The 22,380-nt window shown below is 40.8% G+C and overlaps 2 protein-coding genes across 6 annotated transcripts in view; one reads left to right on the forward strand and one right to left on the reverse strand.

Annotated features, from left to right (window-relative positions):
* Window positions 1-15,028, forward strand: part of LOC137037985 (periphilin-1) — a 32,236-nt gene extending 17,208 nt beyond the window's left edge. The window contains exons 4-6 of the mRNA XM_067412417.1: window positions 3,352-3,398; window positions 7,774-7,851; window positions 14,406-15,028. Of these exons, the coding sequence (XP_067268518.1) occupies window positions 3,352-3,398; window positions 7,774-7,851; window positions 14,406-14,618 (338 nt within the window). The 3' untranslated portion in view covers window positions 14,619-15,028. The remainder of the gene's footprint in view (window positions 1-3,351; window positions 3,399-7,773; window positions 7,852-14,405) is intronic.
* A 176-nt stretch (window positions 15,029-15,204) lies between these two features.
* Window positions 15,205-22,380, reverse strand: part of prickle2a (prickle homolog 2a) — a 66,037-nt gene continuing 58,861 nt past the window's right edge. For 3 of the 5 annotated variants that reach the window (XM_067412853.1, XM_067412851.1, XM_067412852.1), the window contains exons 7-8: window positions 20,759-21,694; window positions 16,648-19,583 (exon numbers count right to left, since the gene is read on the reverse strand). In XM_067412853.1, the coding sequence (XP_067268954.1) occupies window positions 18,685-19,583; window positions 20,759-21,694 (1,835 nt within the window). In that variant the 3' untranslated portion in view covers window positions 16,648-18,684. Of the gene's footprint in view, window positions 15,860-16,647; window positions 19,584-20,758; window positions 21,695-22,380 lie in introns of those variants that run through there. The other 2 variants (XM_067412855.1, XM_067412856.1) reach the window with 2 other exon arrangements.

Below are 22,380 nucleotides of genomic sequence, written 5' to 3' on the forward strand. Positions count from 1 at the left end.
TCTGGAGTGGGTAGTCGTGGTTCGCGGGGTCGTTCCCCGGAGGATGGAGTTGGGGGAGTAGGCGGCGTGGGTGGCGCAGCGGGCATGTGTGATTGTTGTAGTTGTTGGGTGAGCCCGGACACCTGCGCTACCAATGCTTGAATAGCCCGACCAGTCGCGGCCATCTGCTCCTCCTGTTGATCCATGCGGGTGACGCATCTGGAAACGAATTCAGATAATCCTGGTGCACTCGCTGAATCCATGCTTGGTCAGATCGTTCTGTCACGGGAATAAAGGCAGAGGATTCAAAAGCAAGTGCAAACTCGTTTATTATAATAATGCAAGAAGAAAGAGAGTCAGAGTTCGATGGGGTGATGGTGACGTCAGCACTGGTAGCGCAGGATCCCAATGGGCAGACCCGATCCCAGGTCCGTGCAATGGTGAGTGAAGGACGCTGCAGAGTGACGAATCCCGTGGGACGATGTCCTGTGTGTGTGTGTCGATGTCCTGAGTGTGTGTGGCGAACCCTCAGCAGAGGGGAAGGCAAGATCCACAGAAGGCAGAGCGGGTCAGAGATCTGCCAGGAAAATCCTCGAGGGCAGAGAAGAGCGATCCTCTGGAAAGCAAGCAGAGCGATCCTCCGAGACAAACAAGCAAAGTCCAAACTCAGGCAACGCCAACAATCCTGCTGGAGAGCGAGAGAGAATGCCAAACACAACCACACACACCAACACAGGGAACGAAAACAACGATCTGACAAACACAAGACGCTAGACAATGGGTATAAGTAGACCCAGGAAACAAGTGGCAGCTGGTGCTGAAATCAGCGGGGAAATAATCAGCTGCCACGCCCACCACCACACACATGCACCAACACTCACGTGCCACATAACACAGTGCAGGGCGAACAGGTGAATTCATGAACCGTGACACACAGTTGTAGGTGATAGTGGTGGCCCACAGCTGCTTCGCAGATATATTTCAGTAAGGACGTAGGGGAGAGCAGGGCACAGACTAACGCTTTCTGACTGCCAGTTTGTGTAGATCCACTTGAGGTTCAGAGTATTTATTTTCCATCACATTAATTGCACACGTTTAGTACAATTATGTGGTTTTGTTTCATTAATACAATGTATACTTCTTTCTTGATTTACCCCGAAAGAATGGAAGTGCAATGTGACAACATGCCCCATAGGTGGAGTTCATTATAACATGAGCATATGACAGCTAAAAATGTCATCTGATATAATACAAAAAATACAAAAACATTAAAATATTTTGGAAATAAAATACAATTATTCAAATTTTAAATAAAATAATGGCTTTTTTATCATTAAAAATACACATTTTTTTTATTTTGGCAACAAACATATCGCTAATACAGCTGTACAGCATAGTTTAAAACAGAATAATAATTAATAATTTCTGAACATTGACTCTCAGTCTTTATTTACCCTTTTCTCGTGGTTCCTCAAAATAATTCATAAAAGTATAGAATATAATATCACCGTTCTAATAGCGGCTCATTGTAACTCAGTGCTATAACGCATCTTCTGCTGTTAGATCAGCATTAAAGAACAATCTCAACTGTTAAATAACAGATATAAGATTATAATAATATCAGATTTGTCTTATTTTAAATAAACACACAAAAAAAAGAGATGAAAAATAAACTTAAATAAGAAATGTACTTTTGCTATGGTGAAATAAATGTTCAGTGATATCTTCCAAAGATGTTTTAACTGTGGCGCATTTATTTCTCTCTATAGTGTTGATATGGACACTAGTAAATACACAAAGTTTGGTCATCCTGCTGTGTATGGAAAGTGTTAAACCATGTGTTAAAACTAACCCTGCGCTTCCCGACAATAATAACGTGAGCCGGTAAGCCAGAAACTTACACAATATAAAACACTAAACTACATATTTTGAAAACCCGGTAGAAAATATATACATCAATAATTATTCATACCTACAGGTTGTGATTCTGAGGAGCGGAGCGGTCTAAACACACTGGGTTCGGATCCATCGCTCAAGAGCCAGAGCTTTGTGAATCCTTCGTTTAACTCCGAGATTTGAGAAACAGTCGTCAGTAAAATGACGTTTGTGGACGTGTCAAGTGGCAGTTCAGAGTCAATTCTTTCTTTTGGGAGACAGTACAATTATTTATTGTGCAATTTCGACACTGCAGGACATTTACATTTACAAACAGCTATATTGCACACTCCATGGAACATAATATTAAAAAAGATAATACTTGTTCAAAGCAATCATTATAGCAACGTTTGTACTATTTTTTGTTTATTTTGATAAAGAACATAAGTCATGTTTGTTCAATAAATGTACTTGTCATTTTAACAGGACAATACTGCAACAGAATTAGATTTGGCGGTACAGTCGCTCTGGAGAAAATGGTGATGTTATCAGCTTATTTTAATTATCATATAGTGTCAATGTTGGCAGATCGGTAATATTGTCGATAAAGTTAATTTAGTAATTACATTTATTTGGATATTCAGCGGCAAGGAACCAAAATCATATTAGATCAATAGATATTCAAAAGATTATTCAAAAGATCAAAGTCATTATGTCGGAGCCGGGTTTATTGAGGATGTTGTGTCGATGAAGCATTTACAGCGGGAGTTTTGTAATTATTTTGGCATTTACAATTCATACTGATCAATGAACTATATTTAACAAAATATACTTCACTTCTTTCTGCTGCCTTATAGTAATATCAAAATGACAATTATGCCTCCTGTTTATCAGCTGAATTCAAATTCAAGGATTCTAAATAATGCACAACACTGGCATGTACGTGTGTGTGTGTGTGTGTGTGTGTGTGTGTGTGTGTGTGTGTGTGTGTGTGTGTGTGTGTGTGTGTGTGTGTGTGTGTGTGTGTGTGTGTGTGTGTGTATTGTGCATGTGCAGACGAGCATGTCTTTTTTTGAGATGTGGCATGTTGAGATTTTCCTCCCCCTCGATCTCACACAGTTATGTGCTGATGACTCACTGCTTTTGTGTGTGTTGCTTACAAGTGAGATATAATAAGAGAGAGAGAGAGAGAGAGAGAGAGAGAGAGAGAGAGAGAGAGAGAGAGAGAGAGAGAGAGAGAGAGAGAGAGTGTGTGTGTGTGTGTGTGTGTGTGTGTGTGTGTGTGTGTGTGTGTGTGTGTGTGTGTGTGTGTGTGTGTGTGTGTGTGTGTAGATAGAGAGGTGCACCACCATTAAATAACACAAAAGCCCAAACGTTGTGAGATATGTTTATCAAATTCACAGATTTCCTAAAGATTTCTCTCTCTCTCTCTCTCTCTCTCTCTCTCTCTCTCTCTCTCTCTCTCTCTCTCTCTCTCTCTCTCTCTCTCTCCTTTAGACATTCCCTGTCCATCCTCTGGAGAGAGACCATCACTGCCGCTCACAGTAAGAGACCAGAAACTGCTTTACTTCTTCATAATCACAGTTAAAGAAATGTTTTCTGGTTCAGCTCAAGTTAAACGGAGCATGATTGCACTGCGCTGCGTGTCTATGTGTGCACTTTAACATGGAAGAGGCTGGAGATGCGTTTGTTTAGGGCAACAGAGAACAGCTTTGTAATAAGGCAGAGGTCTACAAGAGGAAGTGAAATACATGCAATAATTTAAAGGGGTTCTTCAGCGCTGGGAAGATGAATCTGTATTTAAACTGGGTCATCAATGTAGAAGAAATGTGAAATTATTTTTTAATATGGTGTTTTCTAGACTGAGAAAAGACAGAAAATATATGTTTGTCTCATGGGGATGAAAGACTACAATTCCCAGAATGCGTCTCTGTCCTATGAGGCCATTCCCAAAACCACCACTACTGGATCACTGATCACTTTCCCACCGCGTTCATCTTCATAAAATCAGTTCAGTTAGAGAACAGACACTACGATTAAAAACTGAATGTGTGTGTTCAATATAATGAGAGTGAGTCGCAGTGCGAGTGTCACAGCACAAACGCCGCAGGAGTCAGATTACACTTACCGTGAAGAATGAGCTGAATGAGCTCTCGTGATGAGAGCTGAGGTAATCGCCACCGCGCTTGCGGCATAACTTACATTCACAGCGCGTGTGCAGTCTGGCACATTTTCAGTTCAGGCCTTTAGAAGCTTAACTTTAATAGGAATTAATTTTAGAAGTTGAAACACTCCAGTTGAAACTTTGTTCAGTTGAAACAAAGTTGCTCCGCCACTCTGTTTACATTTGTAAGAAATTTACTTTTGCTAAGATCTCAGATTTTAGAATTTATTTGCACATTTTTTCTCTAAATAATGCTGATATGGCAATGAGTAAATACACTAAGATTCGTCCTCCTGGCATGTGTGTGAAGTGTTAAAGCATGCGTATAAAGTGTTAAAGCATGTGTGTGAAGTGTTAAAGCATGTGTGTGCATGTGTGTGAAGTGTTAAAGCATGTGTGTGCATGTGTGTGAAGTGTTAAAGCATGTGTGTGCATGTGTGTGAAGTGTTAAAGCATGTGTGTGAAGTGTTAAAGAATGTGTGTGCATGTGTGTGAAGTGTTAAAGCATGTGTGTGAAGTGTTAAAGCATGTGTGTGAAGTGCTAAAGCATGCGTGTGAAGTGTTAAAGCATGTGTGTGAAGTGTTAAAGCATGTGTGTGAAGTGTTAAAGCATGTGTGTGAAGTGTTAAAGCATGTGTGTGCATGTGTGTGAAGTGTTAAAGCATGTGTGTGCATGTGTGTGAAGTGTTAAAGCATGTGTGTGAAGTGTTAAAGCATGTGTGCATGTGTGTGAAGTGTTAAATCATGTGTGTGAAGTGTTAAAGCATGTGTGCATGTGTGTGAAGTGTTAAAGCATGTGTGTGAAGTGTTAAAGCATGTGTGCATGCGTGTGAAGTGTTAAAGCATGCGTGTGAAGTGTTAAATCATGTGTTTGAAGTGTTAAGCATGCGTGTGAAGTGTTAAAGCATGTGTGTGAAGTGTTAAAGCATGTGTGTGCATGTGTGTGAAGTTTTAAAAGCATGTGTGTAAAGTGTTAAAGCATGCGTGTGAAGTGTTAAAGCATGCGTGTGAAGTGTTAAAGCATGCGTGTGAAGTGTTAAAGCATGCGTGTGAAGTGTTAAAGCATGCGTGTGAAGTGTTAAAGCATGTGTGTGAAGTGTTAAAGCATGTGTGTGAAGTGTTAAAGCATGCGTGTGAAGTGTTAAAGCATGCGTGTGAAGTGTTAAAGCATGCGTGCGAAGTGTGCCTGTGAAGTGTTAAAGCATGTGTGTGAAGTGTTAAAGCATGTGTGTGAAGTGTTAAAGCATGCGTTTGAAGTGTTAAAGCATGCGTGCAAAGTGTTAAAGCATGCGTGTGAAGTGTTAAAGCATGCGTGTGAAGTGTTAAAGCATGTGTGTGAAGTGTTAAAGCATGCGTGTGAAGTGTTAAAGCATGCTTGTAAAGTGTTAAAGCATGCGTGTGAAGTGTTAAAGCATGCGTGCGAAGTGTGCCTGTGAAGTGTTAAAGCATGTGTGTGAAGTGTTAAAGCATGTGTGTGAAGTGTTAAAGCATGCGTTTGAAGTGTTAAAGCATGCGTGCAAAGTGTTAAAGCATGCGTGTGAAGTGTTAAAGCATGCGTGTGAAGTGTTAAAGCATGTGTGTGAAGTGTTAAAGCATGCGTGTGAAGTGTTAAAGCATGCGTGTGAAGTGTTAAAGCATGCGTGTGAAGTGTTAAAGCATGCGTGCGAAGTGTGCCTGTGAAGTGTTAAAGCATGTGTGTGAAGTGTTAAAGCATGCGTGTGAAGTGATAAAGCATGCGTTTGAAGTGTTAAAGCATGTGTGTGAAGTGTTAAAGCATGCGTGTGAAGTGTGCGTGTGAAGTGTTAAAGCATACGTGTGAAGTGTGCCTGTGAAGTGTTAAAGCATGTGTGTGAAGTGTTAAAGCATGTGTGTGAAGTGTTAAAGCATGTGTGTGAAGTGTTAAAGCATACGTGTGAAGTGTGCCTGTGAAGTGTTAAAGCATGTGTGTGAAGTGTTAAAGCATGCGTTTGAAGTGTTAAAGCATGCGTGCAAAGTGTTAAAGCATGTGTGTGAAGTGTTAAAGCATGCGTGTGAAGTGTTAAAGCATGTGTGTGAAGTGTTAAAGCATGCGTGCAAAGTGTTAAAGCATGTGTGTGAAGTGTTAAAGCATGCGTTTGAAGTGTTAAAGCATGCGTGTGAAGTGTTAAAGCATGCGTGTGAAGTGTTAAAGCATGCGTGTGAAGTGTTAAAGCATGTGTGTGAAGTGTTAAAGCATGTGTGTGAAGTGTTAAAGCATGCGTGTGAAGTGTTAAAGCATGCGTGTGAAGTGTTAAAGCATGCGTGCGAAGTGTGCCTGTGAAGTGTTAAAGCATGCGTTTGAAGTGTTAAAGCATGTGTGTGAAGTGTTAAAGCATGCGTGTGACGTGTTAAAGCATGCGTGCGAAGTGTTAAAGCATGTGTGTGAAGTGTTAAAGCATGCGTTTGAAGTGTTAAAGCATGTGTGTGAAGTGTGCGTGTGAAGTGTGCGTGTGAAGTGTTAAAGCATGCGTGTGAAGTGTGCGTGTGAAGTGTTAAAGCATGCGTGTGAAGTGTGCGTGTGAAGTGTTAAAGCATGCGTGCGAAGTGTGCCTGTGAAGTGTTAAAGCATGCGTTTGAAGTGTTAAAGCATGCGTGTGAAGTGTTAAAGCATGCGTGTGAAGTGTTAAAGCATGCGTGCGAAGTGTTAAAGCATGTGTGTGAAGTGTTAAAGCATGCGTTTGAAGTGTTAAAGCATGTGTGTGAAGTGTGCGTGTGAAGTGTGCGTGTGAAGTGTTAAAGCATGCGTGTGAAGTGTGCGTGTGAAGTGTTAAAGCATGCGTGTGAAGTGTGCGTGTGAAGTGTTAAAGCATGTGTGTGAAGTGTGCGTGTGAAGTGTTAAAGCATGCGTGTGAAGTGTGCGTGTGAAGTGTTAAAGCATGCGTGTGAAGTGTGCGTGTGAAGTGTTAAAGCATGCGTGTGAAGTGTGCGTGTGAAGTGTTAAAGGTGCATTATGTAGTATTTTTGCAGTAAAATATCCAAAAACCACTAGGCCGGTGTTATATATTTTGTTCAGTTGAGTACCTACAATATCCCAGATGTTTCCAACTATTTGTAAATTGTGAGAAAATTGCTATTTTAACTGAGGACAGGGACGTTTCAGCATTGCATTTGAGGGAGTCGCCTGTCAATTGCGTCATATCTGCGCTACCCTCGGTTTCGGCTTTTATTTGGCAGGAGCGCTTTACTCTTAGCAGTGTGAACAACTGAACGCACGGAGTAAAGTCATAACATCGTTTTAAACACACTTAAATCTATCTAATATGATAAACAGAGCTCCATTACCTCAAAATCATAACCGGAAGAGCGGATCTGTGCAGGCGCCCGGCAAATGAGTCCCGTCCCGTCATAATAAAAGTCCCGGTATTCGCGAGGCGGGTATTTGTTTAACAATCGCTCCAGCAGCTTTGCTCAGGTCCATAACACTCGCTCCTGCTCTGCTTTAGACTACAGTAGCGTTAATAACCGCATGCATGAACGGGATTTCTGCCCGAGTCCTATTTTTCACCGGCTGTGATGAGAAGACCACATCTCCCAAGATGCTGCGCTCACACTTTGCGTCATCAAACTACACATTTGTTTTGCATAGGCGCCCTCCAGTGGACAAAAGCTGCATAGTGCACCTTTAAAGCATGCGTGTTACGACTAACCCGCGTTAGGTTGTGCCGTGCACTCCCCTACTAATACTAATATGTGTGCTTCTGGATTTAAAGACTGAAGATGTGTTTAACTTTGACCAGGTCTCGCAGAAGTCCAACAAGAGAGACGCTGCCGCACGAAACAGAGCCATACAGAAGAAACAAGAGCAGATTGAGGAGGTGAGTGTGTGTGTGTGTGTGTGTCTGTGTGTGTGTGGCACACGTATATCTGGCACTAGATTTGTGTGTGTAATGTTATTGCCGCCCCCACACTATTGGATCAGAGTACTGTCCATTACTGTCAGAAGAGTTTGCGTTTGGAGCGCTCATCACCATTAGATCAAAGACCTCGGCCAATGCTTCTTAAACCATACAGTAAAGCTAAATTCAAACTTAAGGCTGATTAAAAAATCAGGTACAGTAAAAAGTGCACAGATATGTGTTTTGTTAGGGCAGTGTTTGTGTCAGAGGCGATGAAATGCTGAAGTGAGTGTGCAGTTTATATTTGCACTTGATAAAGCTTTCTATTCTTCTCTTGCACCTCCAGAAGGGTTTTGCACTGATGCATTGTTAAAGGGTCAATGTGTTTTGTAATCGTCCCATTCTAAAACTTTAACAGCCAATGTAAAAAAGTTTAGAAATGGTATAATAAAATGTGCTTACTCACAACATTAGGAAACTAAATTTAGCAGTGCGTGAAACGTGCGCACGATTTAGCTTACTCGTTTTTTACTCCATGTAATGTGCGGGGCTCGGTCGATATTTAGACTGGAAACAAGAAAAAAAAAGAGCATTTTTTGCAGTGTAGTAGTGGCCAGTCATGGACTTGCTGAGGTGTTGGACTGGACACTTGCGGTATTCCCTCAGATGAGCTTCCGGAAGCCCTGAGCTCCTCCAGCACTGTTGATGCTGACACCAGAAACATGCCCCTTCGGTCAGCCCTCGTGTTAGGCTAGGTTAGCCTAACTCCCTCCGGCCGACCCCCACATGTGCATTTCCACTGTAAAGCCTTGTTTATACTTTCGCCTGCCTCCGCTGACTGCGAGCGCTCCTCCCCAAACGGACGAGGAGTTTATACGCGACGTGCTCGCCGCTGTGCTATTCTTTGAAACGATAGAGGGCGACTCGGAGTAATTGTTCTATAAACCATCAGGAATAAGTGGGCTAATGTACCCAGGTGATGATATGATATTATTGTAGTACACTTCACCAAAAACAAAACTGCAAAAGAATTGTGTAAAACTAAGTAAACCTTGATATTATTACTTGTGACATGAGAAAAAAGGTAACACTTTAGTATGGGGAACACATATTCACTATTAACTCCGCCTTCTGCCTCAATAAACTCCTAATTTACTGCTTATTAATAGTTAGTAAGGTAGTTTTTGTAGCGTTTAAGTTTAGGTATTGGGTCGGATTAAGGGATGTAGAATAAGCTCATGCAGAATAAGGCATTAATATGAGCTTTATAAGTGCTAATAAGCAGACAATATCATAGTAATATGAATGATAATAAGACACTAGTTGATAGTTAATATCTGAACCTTAAAATAAAGTGTTAACGAAAAATATATATATTAACACATATACAACTAAATTACCGATCTCTTAAATATTTCCTAATTTCACTAAAGCTTTTAGTTTCGTGAATTATTATTAACCCTTGTGTGGTGTTCATATTTTTGTTACTCAGCCAGTGTTCGTGGGTCTGCTGGACCCGCTGCATTGTTGGGTTTTTAATTCAACTCAATCAAAAATGTTCTGTTAAAATATTCAACAGATGTTTACTTCATCCCAATTACAAGCAATGTAAACAGCATATATGGTTAATATTTTCTCTTTACCGTTGTTAGATCACATTTAAGAATTGCAACCTCGTGTGGGAACGGCAGGGGTAGAAACAAAACTCACTATTGCTGTCTCTCACACTTACAAACATTCTCTCTTACACGCGCACACACACACACACACACACACACACACACACACACACACACACACACACACACACACACACACACACACACACACACACACACACACACACACACACACACACACACACACAGTGTGTGGTCATTGAAAATGTGTTCTGATATATATATATATTCCTCACAGAAAATGAGCCAAGGCCAATGAGTCTCAGTTTGAAAAAAATAATTAATCGTATCATTTTTCTTTCAATAAAAAATGAAAATGGGTCCATCAGACCCGAACACCATACAAGGGTTAATATATATATAAACATGGATCTTTATTTAAAAGGGCTTATTTCTTTTAAGTTCAATTAGCAAAACAATGGCAACAGAAATAGTGTCATAGACTAGAATGTAAAATGAGTGTGGCACAGAAGGACGGGGGGGTGAGCGAGACATGGAGACCCTGGATGGATTTGGAGTGATTTGATCACATGGATTGAACTCCACTTTCCTTCACTCATGCACACAGCCCTGCCATGCATCTGTATATTACACGCAGAACATTCAGGTTTTTCACAGCATAACATGCCGCAGAAATAGTAAGAGTTATGCTATTCTGAATATGGTCTGTATTTGGAGACCTGTTGGTGAGTTCGAGTTAAATCCAGCCCTATTATATGGTGTGTTTTCATTGCAATCATAGCACAGCACAGCAGAGCTGATGATGCGATGACTCAGATACATGCGGAATGGTAATCTAACCCCCAGCACACACACTCACACACTCACACACACACACTCTCACAGACACACCGTCACTATGGTTACCACGGATGAGGTGCTATTTTGAAGTGATCCGGTAATAGCGAGCAGCTCAAACACACAGAGTTACTACAAGACTGCAGTAATGATTCCTGTGATCACAGATCTGCTTCTCCACACTGATAATAACGGTGAAGCAAAGGTAAAATGCAAAGTATTTTATCATTTTTCGCTTAGCAATATTCACATAAATTGCCCGTGGTTGTTTTATGTGCCCTCGTATTTAATGCTTTTATATTACCCTTATCAAACATTCTCTGAGGCGAAACCACATTTGGGCCGTACATCATTTAGTTCGTCTTTTCCACTGAAGGAACTAATCCTTGAAGAAATCAGCAGTGTAGCAAAACTACAGCGAGCCATGATCCTTCTCTTAGAAACCAAGGTAATCTGCATAACCCACACCGTCTTTTATATCGGTCGCTTCATCAGTGCCAAAGGACATGCTTTACTGAAATCACAAGACTTTAACACCTAAGAAAAGCAGTGCTTCAGAAGCGCCATCACTCAGGCTTTAGTCTCTACAGTGTCAACGTTCCTTTGCTGTGCAAAACAAAACAATACAGAAAAAAGCATGCGAAATATCAACCTGGTCTCATTGGCAAAATCTACCTGTGGCAACATATTTGCAAACAACAAAATACGTACCAATAGGTATATATCACTGCAGCATGAGCACTAGAGGCAGTAAAACAGCATTTTTTTATAGTTTTCTATAAAAACTATAAAAAACTTCTGCCTACAATGGCAGTGCCAATGCCATGGGCATGCAGACTTTGCATAGCGGACTTATTGTATAAACAGAAAGTTGCTGGCATGATCGCATTATGTTTACCTGCGGAGGAGCAAAGACTGAACTCCTGGCCATTTCAGCGGTACAGTGGATGTGGCAGAGGGACGTTACGTCTCCATTCCCTCCTCAGGGAACGAGGGTTACATACGTAACCGAGACGTTCCCTTTTGTTCAGTCACTCCGAGTAACGTCAGTGACTGACAAATGGGGGTCCCAATACAATTACGCCACCCGGCTGTCTTCCAGTGCCCTGCGTAGATGTGAGGTCCCTGGCGTAAGACTAGTACGGACGAAGGACTCCCATTTAACACAGGATTACCAAGGTACACTGAAAAGCATATACCAGCTGGAAGTATGCACCAAGATGCCTAACCGTAGGGATGGGTAAGGGATACACATATGACCCGCGAGGGCTGCATATGGAAGAACACTGGGGTACCAACCAAAGGTGGATTTTTAACCCGATGAGTGGCAAGGCTGCCGACCTTGCCAAGGGAAAGACATCCGCTCAGGGAGGCTTACGGTGGAAATACACATGTGGGGGTCGCCCGGAGGGGAACCATGCACACGGAGGCACCTGGCCGGACACGAGTGTCTGGGCTAGATAGGGCAGACTTAATGGCGTCGGCGTCGACAGTGCTGGAGGAGCTCAGGGCTTCCGGGGAAGCTCACCTGAGAAGAATATCGCATGTATCAAGTCCGTGGAGTGGAATGGCGAGCAAAAGAAAGACACCTGAGCCTGGGCCATTACCAGCCTAACTTGTTCTAAGGGCACACCGGCCCGTAGAAAACTGAGGTTTGACCATGGAGTGAGTGTCTGCCTGCAGGCCCGAGTCACTGGGACCCGGAGCGTGCCAGACTGCCATGCCGATCTCGAGACTCGATCATGAAGCCAGTGCTGAAGCGGTTTCATATGAAGCAATCCGAGTGGTGTTACCATGGCTGCCATATGCCCCAGGAGCCTCTGAAACAGTTTCAGTGTAACCGCACTCTTGCTCTCGATCTGACAGAGGCAAGTCAGCAGTGACTGTGCACGCTCGCCAGTAAGCTGCACGCACATGGTGACCGAGTCGATCTCCATACCGAGAAAAGAGATCCTCAGCACTGGGCAGAGTTTGCTCTTCTCCCAGTTGACCCAAAGGCCCAGACGGGCTAGATGCTGGAGAACAAGATCTCTGTGTTCACACAATCACTCTCGAGAGTGACTCAGTATGAGCCAGTCATCGAGATTCAGGATGCGAACCCCTTGCTGCCTGAGTGGTGCAAGGGCTTCCTCGGCTATCTTGGTAAAGACGTGAGGGGACAGAGATAGCCAGAATGGGAGCACTGCATACTGATATGCCCGCCCCTCGAACGCGAACCGCAGGAACGGTCTCCGGCGGCCACACGGAGCTCATTGAGTGTTGACCGTAACACCGAGATGGCCATGTTCCCACAGTGGGAACATGACTCATCCACTAACACTGCCTGAGTGTGCTGAAAGCCCAAACACGTCAGACAATGATAGTGCCCATCAGATGGCGAAAGAGATTGACCGCACCCAGAAGCACACAGGCGAGACATCCTGAAAAGGACGTGCCATGTATGAGCTCTTTTTGTGAGAGGAAAACCTCGCAGTCGATGCCGAAACACCCACGGAAACGCACAACAGCTGGATTCCGGTCGTCAGATCAATAGGTAAAAAGTATGCGATCGCTGGATCACGCAGTAACACCAACATCGACTGGAAGGCTGCTCGTCTCGAAGAAGCTGACAGAGTCTCAGAAAGCTTTGTGGAGTGAAGAGTGTATGTGCTCTTGACTCCAAAGCAGAAACATAATGCGATCATGCCAGCGACTTCCTGTTCATACCCACACAGTGGGGCGGAGTCAGCTATGTAAATTTCGCATGCCCATGGCATTGGCACTGCCATTGGGCGCTTTCTTAGATCTCGAAGTTGATAGCCTTCTAAGCGAAACCCCCATTCGTCAGTCACTGACGTTACTTGGAGTAACTGAACGAAAGGTAACCAACGTAATAAAACATGTCAGAGTCACCACATCTGTTCCGGAAAAAAAAAAATGAAGCTTTTAGCGCCACCCAGTGGACATTTCACTGTTAAAATGTTGCAATATGCACGTATTGGGAAATATTTTGTGGTTGAGGTTGCCACAGGTACGTTTTTCTAATGAGACCAGGCTAAACATTTTAGTTGGACATTTGTCTAATGTTTTTTAAATGTTGCTGGTTTTAGAACGTTCAGAGAACATTTAAAAGTAACACTGCCTAAAGTTTGAAGAACAATACACTGGAATGTTTCCTTGTGTTCGCATTAAGACGATTTGTACCAGAAATGCACGATATATCGGCAACATATCGTATGCTTGAAATATGATTAATCACAGTTCAGTGCAACATCTGCAGCGCAAGTCTCCCTGATTTGCCTCCTGTTTTTAGACAAACAAAGGTTGTTTGGTGATTTAACAGCTGTCTGAGTTTTCAAGAAGATATTGCTTTAAAAAATCAGTGTTTCTATCCTTTTTGTCCACTGCGGAGCACCGTACGGTTGCACTTTGCGGTCATCAGAATGCATTTTAAAGATCTAGCCTACACTTTTAGTACGGAAATGCTGGTAAGTATTAACAAGAACAATATTTCCTTTATATGTATTAAAGTATTTCCGCTCGTTTCCACATTTTTTTAAATGACATTCATCATTTTGGAATAAAACACAAGTCAAAAAAAGTATCTATTTTATACAGGAGATTTGAATAATTGGTAGCACTTTATTTTAAGGTTCAGTTATTAACTATTAACTAGTGTCTTATGATCATGCATATTACTATGATATTGTCTGTTTATGAGCACTTATAAAGCTCATATTAATGCCTTATTCTGCATGAGCTTATTCTACATCCCTTAATCCGACCCAATACCTAAACTTAAACGCTACAAAAACTACCTTACTAGCTATTAATAAGCAGTAAATTAGGAGATTATTGAGGCAGAAGTCGTAGTTAATAGTGAATATGTGTTCCCCGTACTAAAGTGTTACAGAATAATTAAATAATTAGGATATTATTTTATTATTATTAAATAAAATATGTATTTATTGTTATTATTCCAAGCAAATGACATATTATTTACAGCGGCCAATCCTGTGACTGACCAGGTGAGCATGAATGGGTTTAATCCAGTGTGATGACCTGTGTGATCCTCAGGTGTATCGGCAGGACTGTGACACTTTTGGCATGGTTGTGAAGATGTTGGTGACCAAAGACCCATCCCTGGAGGAGTCGATCCAGCCGTCTCTGCGGGAGAACCTGAGGGACATCGGCCTGCGCTGCATCCAGGCCATGGAGCACTTCATCCAGGAGTACGATTCCCAAAAGATGGACAATACATCCAACACCCAGCTGCATTCCAGCCAGTGAAGACTGCTCACAACTTCCTATTCACGCTTCCTATCCACGCTTTATTAGTACACTGCAAAAAAGGCTTTTCTTACTATTACCTATTTTATCTCTTAATTTTGAATTTGAGTTTTAAATAATTTTTATATATATTTAAACTAGAAAGAAGACAAAAATACTAAGTAAGAAGAGCATTTTTTTGCAGTGTATATAATATGTTTTCTGCCTGAATATTATTTGCAAATGATTTGTTCCACATTGAGAAACCAGCTTCAGATATTGGTGGAAGCCAGAGAAAAGGATTTTATCTGTACAGAAAGCATCATGTGTTAGATGTTTGATATTAAGCTTGCTGTGTCTTGAATTTTATGTCTTGATAAATGTATTACAAATAAAAAATGTTGTCTACCACTAATCTGCAGGATTGAAATACGTTTTAAGATTGTGAGAAAACAGGAGAGAATGAACTTAACCAGAAGCAATTAAAAAAAAAAACATTTTCACTCCACATCAGACTATATTTCAGAAAATATCATATAAAACAGTCTTTAATGGATCACCTCAAATACACTAATCTGAGGCTTAATTAAAGGCTTGGTTTGTTTGTTGAAATAGTTATTTAATTCACATACAATACATGACCCGGGATACACATGCAGTCACCATTGGTTTCTACACTCTACAATATGATACAAATAATGCATCTGAAGATACAAAATATAGAAATATTTAAGACAATATTTACAGAACCTTTACAATACTACATTATTTTTTATATATTGATTTTATCATTAGGAAAACATTTAATTTTAAGATATTATTTGTAAAAGACAGAATATTGCATTTAAAACCATAACCAACATTGCCCAACAAAATGATAAACATTTTATAAAGTTTAATTTTAAAATGACATTAATAAAACAAGTTGAAAACCATGAAGAGCGCATATTAGGAAACTACTGTATTTAGAACGATTAACAGTAAGCAGCGTGGGGATTATAGAAAACTGTATTGCCACTAAATTAAACCAAAAGTTAAGGGGAAAAGAAAGAAAGAGTGTAGCCTTGACTAGAATCATTATCACAACCAAGAAAATCTAAAAACGGATAAGAAAATGGTTGTAATTAGATTTTTGATGCACTAAGTTTATGGAATATGCCAAGCAGGAATCCCACATTTTTTCAAGAGTAACGCAAATGAATTTCAGAGTAAGTTATAAATCCACATCCTAATTCTGAAGTGTCTTCACTTCTGTCCTTCTCCTGAAATTAAGTTATATAGCAGATTGTTATTGCACAGGTTTCTACAAAACAAAATTCATATTCTTAGCAATAGATAAGAGTCAATGTACTAAAGATAATACTTTCGATCGTTGTGCAATCTCCAGTCACAGTAAACACATGATTTCAGATCCGAACACATGACCTACAGTATTACTGTGTGACTGAAACATGCCTGAATTGGATTTCAACCGATAGTTGGATATTTAAGAAAACACGTACAGAAGTGAGTACATAATATATCACTTAACTGTCAAATGAATAAAAATGAAATCACCTCTTGACAGCTGTATTATTTCTAAATTGACACATAGGGTATTTATTATATACATAGAAAATCTATGATCATTGAAACAAAACTGAGTACACCTGATCTTTCCAATAAACTTAATTGCATTAACGTGGTTATAAATTGACCTGTGAACACCAAATTTTGGACTTTGGGTTGTATCTGTCTGCATGTCTGAATGGCTCCACTTGGCGAAGAATTGCCAGAAAAATGTAAACGCTATATTGAGACTTCACAAAGATCAAAATGATTGCAGGGAAATTGTGCCCAACTAAAAATGAGTCTAAACCCAGTTGCAGCAGTAAATAGGAAAAATGGGCCATAGTACCACTAATCATCCTAAAAAAGGGATGTCCAGTTCTGGTCCCCGAGATCCACCTTCCAGCCGAGTTTATCTCCTAATCAAACACACCTGAATCGCATAATCAATGTCTTCGGGACCACTTTACACCTGCAGGCAGGAGCGAAAATTTTATGATGATGGGCTTTCAGGAGCAAGATTTGACACTAGGGGTGTAACGGTACACAAATCTGACGGTTCGGTACGATTCCGGTACAGCAGTTTTAAAAAATTGCTTTTTATTTATTTTGATTCAACAGTGGTTTACTGAAAAAAATGTGTCTGTCCTTAAATTAATTAATCTATAACTAAAAGTTTCTTAAAGATAATGCTGTAAATATAGGGAGTCTTTACTTAGGCTATATTGAAATGTAAATGTTCCATGAAGAGACCCCAACTATTACCCGTTATTTATTTTTAGATATAATAGTCAAGTCAGGTCAACTTTATTTATTTAGCGCTTTTACAATGACGATTGTTTCAAAGCAGCTTCACAGTGTTAAACAGGACAATACTGCAGCAGAATTAGATTTGGCTGTACAGTCGTTCTGGAGTAAACAGTGATGTTATCAGCTTATTTTAATTTATCAGAGAGAGACAATGTTGGCAGATCAGTACTATAGTTTATAGAATTAATTAAGACCTAATAAATTTAAATTTATTTGGATATTTAGTTGAATAACTTAGATCAAAATTTTAGTGTCCCCAACTAAGCAAGCCAAGCCAAAATCGACACTCATAAGCTTCACATAAGGCAGTTTTTGCAATAACTTCTAAATCTAATTATAATGATTTTTTTTTTCTTCTCCAATTCGTTGTTGAAATATAATCATTTAGCCTACACCGCTGTCAAATTATGACAGATTTATTTAAACATACATTACATAAACAAGACATCACTAACAGGCTAAGTAGTATATAATGAATATATAGGCTAATAAAGTGCAGTGAAAGAGTTGATTCCTCAAGTGAACTAATAGCTGTGGACACTGAAGGATTTCTGAGGTAAATGTGATGCTACGGGACATTGCAAGCCGTTTTCTCTTCCCACAGTTGGAACACGATTGAGCGATTACAAGACATAAAATACATTTCAGTAAGTTGTTATGTATCCTCAACATACCTTGAGATGTATTACTTAATGTTTAATCTTTAAGAAGAGAAGATGATCGCGTCTATATTGTGATCAGTCACGTCACATCAAAGAGCGTCAAAACAGCATTTATCGTTTGAATTGTGTGATAAAATTGACTGAATACTTAATATGTTTGTGTGGGAACTCGGATTGAAGTATGTTCCACGCTTAAAAACAAGCTGACTGTTAAAGATTGACACCTGCACCAAACCGGTTCGGTATGAACATGTGTACCAATACACCCCTATTGGACACCTCTATTCTAATGTTACTTTCTAGTTCTGAAAGACATGGACATTCTGTGGCAGCTCAGACAGCGGGAAGGACATTGTATGGGATCAACCTTTATGGATGGCGTCCAAGAAATAAAACCGAACAAATCCTTGCATTCCCTTCAGAACAAAACAGCGAGATTGGAAGAAGTTTGGTAGAGAATTAGTGTTTTAGCACAATAATGATCTACAGCTGAAAATCATGCAAGAGTTTCAAAAGAGGAAGCCAGTTGAAACTTTGAGCTGGCAAAGTGTGTCACCTGACGTACGATGGAACCACTTTGGGCTGTTTTAGCTCAACCCCTGAGGCAGGAAATCTCTCCAGAAACACTGGTGCACTGAAAAAAATGCTTTCTTACTTAGTACTTTTGTCTTGAACAAGAAGTATTTACTAGACAAGCAAAAGTAATTGACTTGTTTTGTGAAAAAATAACTCAAAATTAAGAGAGTTTTTGCTTAAAATAAGAAAAATAATCTGCCAATGGGGTAAGAAAAATAATCTTAATTCAAACAGAAAACAAGATTATTTTTCTTAAAATAATCTCTGTGTATTTGCATCGAGTCCCTACTGTGGGTCCCGTAAATCTAAACAGTTAATATTACACAAGAGGAAAAACCCTCATGTTCAACTTAACAAGTAACACAATTACTACGAGGTGATAGTTTTTGAATCATTTGACATTAAAATGATTATGTACTCACTCATGTCTACTCACTTCTCACATTCCCACTCTCGCATACACACACTCAGATACTCACATTACCATTTGCTTATGATATGATGCAGTTCTTGCTCTTTCTCCGTTTGCGTGTATGTAGTTGGCTGTGACCACCCGTCAATGTAGGACTATACCGATGTCGCAATTCTTCATTGTCAAAGTATCGGAGCTGCACTGGCCGTGGAATGACTTCCCCCATAAGGTAACCATCATCATCGGACACCTCTGAAGAAGAGGAGCAGGTGGAGCAAAACTGATCTTCATCCTCAACTGTTTCTCCATACCTTCCCATATACTGTCCAATTTGTGGACCTCCGGGATCCTGCAAGGTGAGGTCCGATGTGGTTCGAGGGCACGGCCTAAAGAACTGTTGTCGATACCCATAATTTGCTCCAAAGAGATTGTGTGACACTCTTGATGAGGATGGTCGCTCAAAGTCATTGTGAAATCTATGAATGGGGTCCCCAGGGAAACTCTGATTTTCTGTGGCTAAATGCAGGGCGTTGTCAGATCGAGAGCGACGGGAGCGATATTTGTGACCTTTGTGACTTTTGTGGTGATGGCGTTGTCGCTGGCGCTGCTGTCTGGTAGATTCTTGAGTTTGAGGACGTCTTGGCCTTGGTGTCATTGCTTGGGCATTGCCTTCTTGCATACAGGACATGCTTCCGGCAAGACCAATGCGACCTTTGACTGGATCCTCAAAGCTTAGCCCTCTGGGAGAATCCCAGTATAGTGGAGGAGGATATCTTACTCTGACTGGCATGCCAATATCAGCAAGGGGTCTTGGGACGGAGCTCAGGGATTCAGTGCTGCGGAACTGCATTGATGAGTTTAAAGTGCCCATGGTGCCTTTATCAGACACATTTACCCCAGAGTCTTTACTCAGGTCAGGCATGGAAAACCGAGAGAAGTGCTCCTGACGCCGGTTAGTCCCATCTAAAGAGTTTCCTGCTGAAGACAAACAATGGGCAGAGATCAGAAATAGGCACACCATGCTACATTCTCTTGTTTTGAACATATCCCTGTCAGGTAGTGATAAAGCCTGGGAAAACCCAGACAACTTCTGGAAAATTTAGATTTGCTCTGCAAGTAATGTGGCAAAGAGCCCATTCAAACCCATTTCTAATCCGTCAAAATCGCGGCCCCAATCAGAAACGTTGGGGCTTTACACGATGACGACAGCACAGCAACGGTGAAGCAGATTTTGTACATTACAAAGATGGATCATCAATCGTTCTAATCAGCTATCGCGTCTGTTTTAACCGATTTAAACTCTTCTTTTCGGTAAAACCTGAGCAAAGAACAACACTGGGCTCCAGATGTGGATTACACCAGCCACTGTGATGAGGAGGAGTGTGAACATACACAACACACACACCTCTGGATCTGGATTTTCTGTGCTTATTTCCTCACACTACATCTACTAGTCATGTAAAAAGTGTAAATAATTGTTGATGAATAACTAGTGTAACTATGCTCAAGTCTGAAAATGTTCTAACACATCTGAAATGACTGAATTTGAATAAAGTTTGTGAGACACAATTTTCCAAAGACTCATCAATATTATTTCATTTTTAAACTATTGCAAATCAGGATCTAATCGCAATACAAATGCCATACAACGGGGGCAAATGCAATCAGAGCTCGATGTTTTCTGTTCGACCGTCAATCCGAGATGTTTCAGTCGATCTGAGATGCTATTAGGATCTCCAAATTTTGCACAAATGTTAATGGAGTGGCGGTGGACACCAGCTATTATTATATTTATTTTACAACAACGGCAAAAGTCGTCAGAAGCCATTGAAACATCTTCCTCAAAATCACAAACTGAGAATTGCTGTCTCAGATGTTTCTCCGTCGCTCTGCATACGTAATCATTCATTGGCGACACCCCTTTGGAAAATAATTGTCTATGAAGCTTAGCCAGACCATAACTCAGTTACTACTGAGAATGCTCTGGTTTTAACCAGGCTAGTAGTGATATGAAATATGATGGTATTTGGGTTTCTTAAATAATAATAATAATAATACGTTTTATTTATATAGCGCCTTTCCAAAGCTCAAGGACACTTTACAATAAACAAACAACAATAAAGCCAATTGACAGAAACTGAATTAAAGCTTACCTGTAGTGTATGAAAGGGCCAGTGATTCGGCAGAACCTCTTGGTGTTTGTTCTAGTGGTGTAAGTTCAACAAAGCCTGGCCCAAATTGGTGCCTGCTCCTCAGCAACGGAGGACGCATCTCTCGGGGGAAACCTTGCACACTGATACTGCGCTTGTCCAAAAATCCAGAATTACGGCTTGATACCTCATTGAAACTCATTTGTGTTTTGAGCTTAGGAGCATGAAATTCTGATTCCTGGCCATGGTGCATCCAGTTTTCATTGAACGAGTGCCCCCTCAGAGCAGCCATGACTGGGGTTTTTTTGGGATTACCCCCTGGTGTATCTTTGGACCAAGACTCTGGACTGCTCACTATCTTGGGTGGCTGATTGGGAGAAGGAGGGTAAGCGGTACGGATGCTGCATTGGCTTCGTAGCTGATGGGGATTTGGAGATGTGGAGGAATCTCTTTGTTGGGACTCATAGGAGTAAGACTCATCCCTGTTTCCCCAAACTGGTTGCTCACGGTTCAAACTCGGAGACCGACTTTGGTTTCTACTGGGGGTTCTTGTTGGTGTGCGATGGGGCGTGCGGCTGGGAGCTGGGCTTGAGATGCTGAGCAGATTCATTTGAACAGCTAGAGGCTCTGCATCACCAGCTAATTGTGTAGGGCCTGATGATGATTGCCGTACACCTTCACCCTTCCCTTTTGTCCCATCTTTGCCAATCTGAGTACTGTGGTGTGACTGTCTGGAACGGGCGCTCTGGAAAGCAGAATCCGAGGAGTCGGACAGCTCAGGCTCATCCCCTTGGCTGCAGAGACGGGAACAGTAGATCAAACCTTGTTTTGGCAAGAAGGGACGACCCAGCAAAGACTGATTGCAGCGGGCACAGCTGAAACACTCTTCAGTGGCATGCCAGTGTTGACCTTCATATGCCATCTGACCTTGGTCTATACCTACAACACATTACAGATAAAAGACAGAGTTAACAATCTTTTCTCTACATTCTTCAAATGTAGTGTAAGGAAGATCAATATTGGAATAAATCTCATTTACCACAAATCACACACTACTATATCACAGAGTTGCACCAGTACTGCACTGCGCTCCTTTTTGTGTTTTATCCTGCTTGAATGGTTTAAAACATTTGCTTGAATAACAGCATGATCATATAATGTTACACAAGCCAAAGGATGAAAATATAAATGAAAAAAGGGCAGTATCACTGACACCAATATTTCTACTGATGTCTCCATGAAATAGATTTCTGTCCTCAGTTTTAGCAATTATTATTTTAACATTTATTAGGTATAAAAATATAAAGATTTTTAAATTAAGTAAACTTAAAACAATCTTCACAGTACGTATATCAGGACTCAAACTGGTTCAGATTTGTACCTGTCATGTCAAAACGCACAAGTTATTGTTTTCGTTGGATTTAACTTTATATAATAAAGTTATCAAACACTTCACAGTCTTCACTGCATAAATTATAAATGAAATATCCTTCTTAAAGCTACAAAACGTTTTTTAGTCAAGAGCAGTGATTTTCTCCTTTCTTTTATTCTAGGATTATCATTAATGACAGACAGCAGCAGGTTTATTAGGCTCCTGTCACTTTAAGACCGAATGCACATGACGG

Source organism: Pseudorasbora parva, chromosome 13, assembly GCF_024679245.1.
Source record: "Pseudorasbora parva isolate DD20220531a chromosome 13, ASM2467924v1, whole genome shotgun sequence".
In the NCBI taxonomy this organism is placed as follows: domain Eukaryota; kingdom Metazoa; phylum Chordata; class Actinopteri; order Cypriniformes; family Gobionidae; genus Pseudorasbora; species Pseudorasbora parva.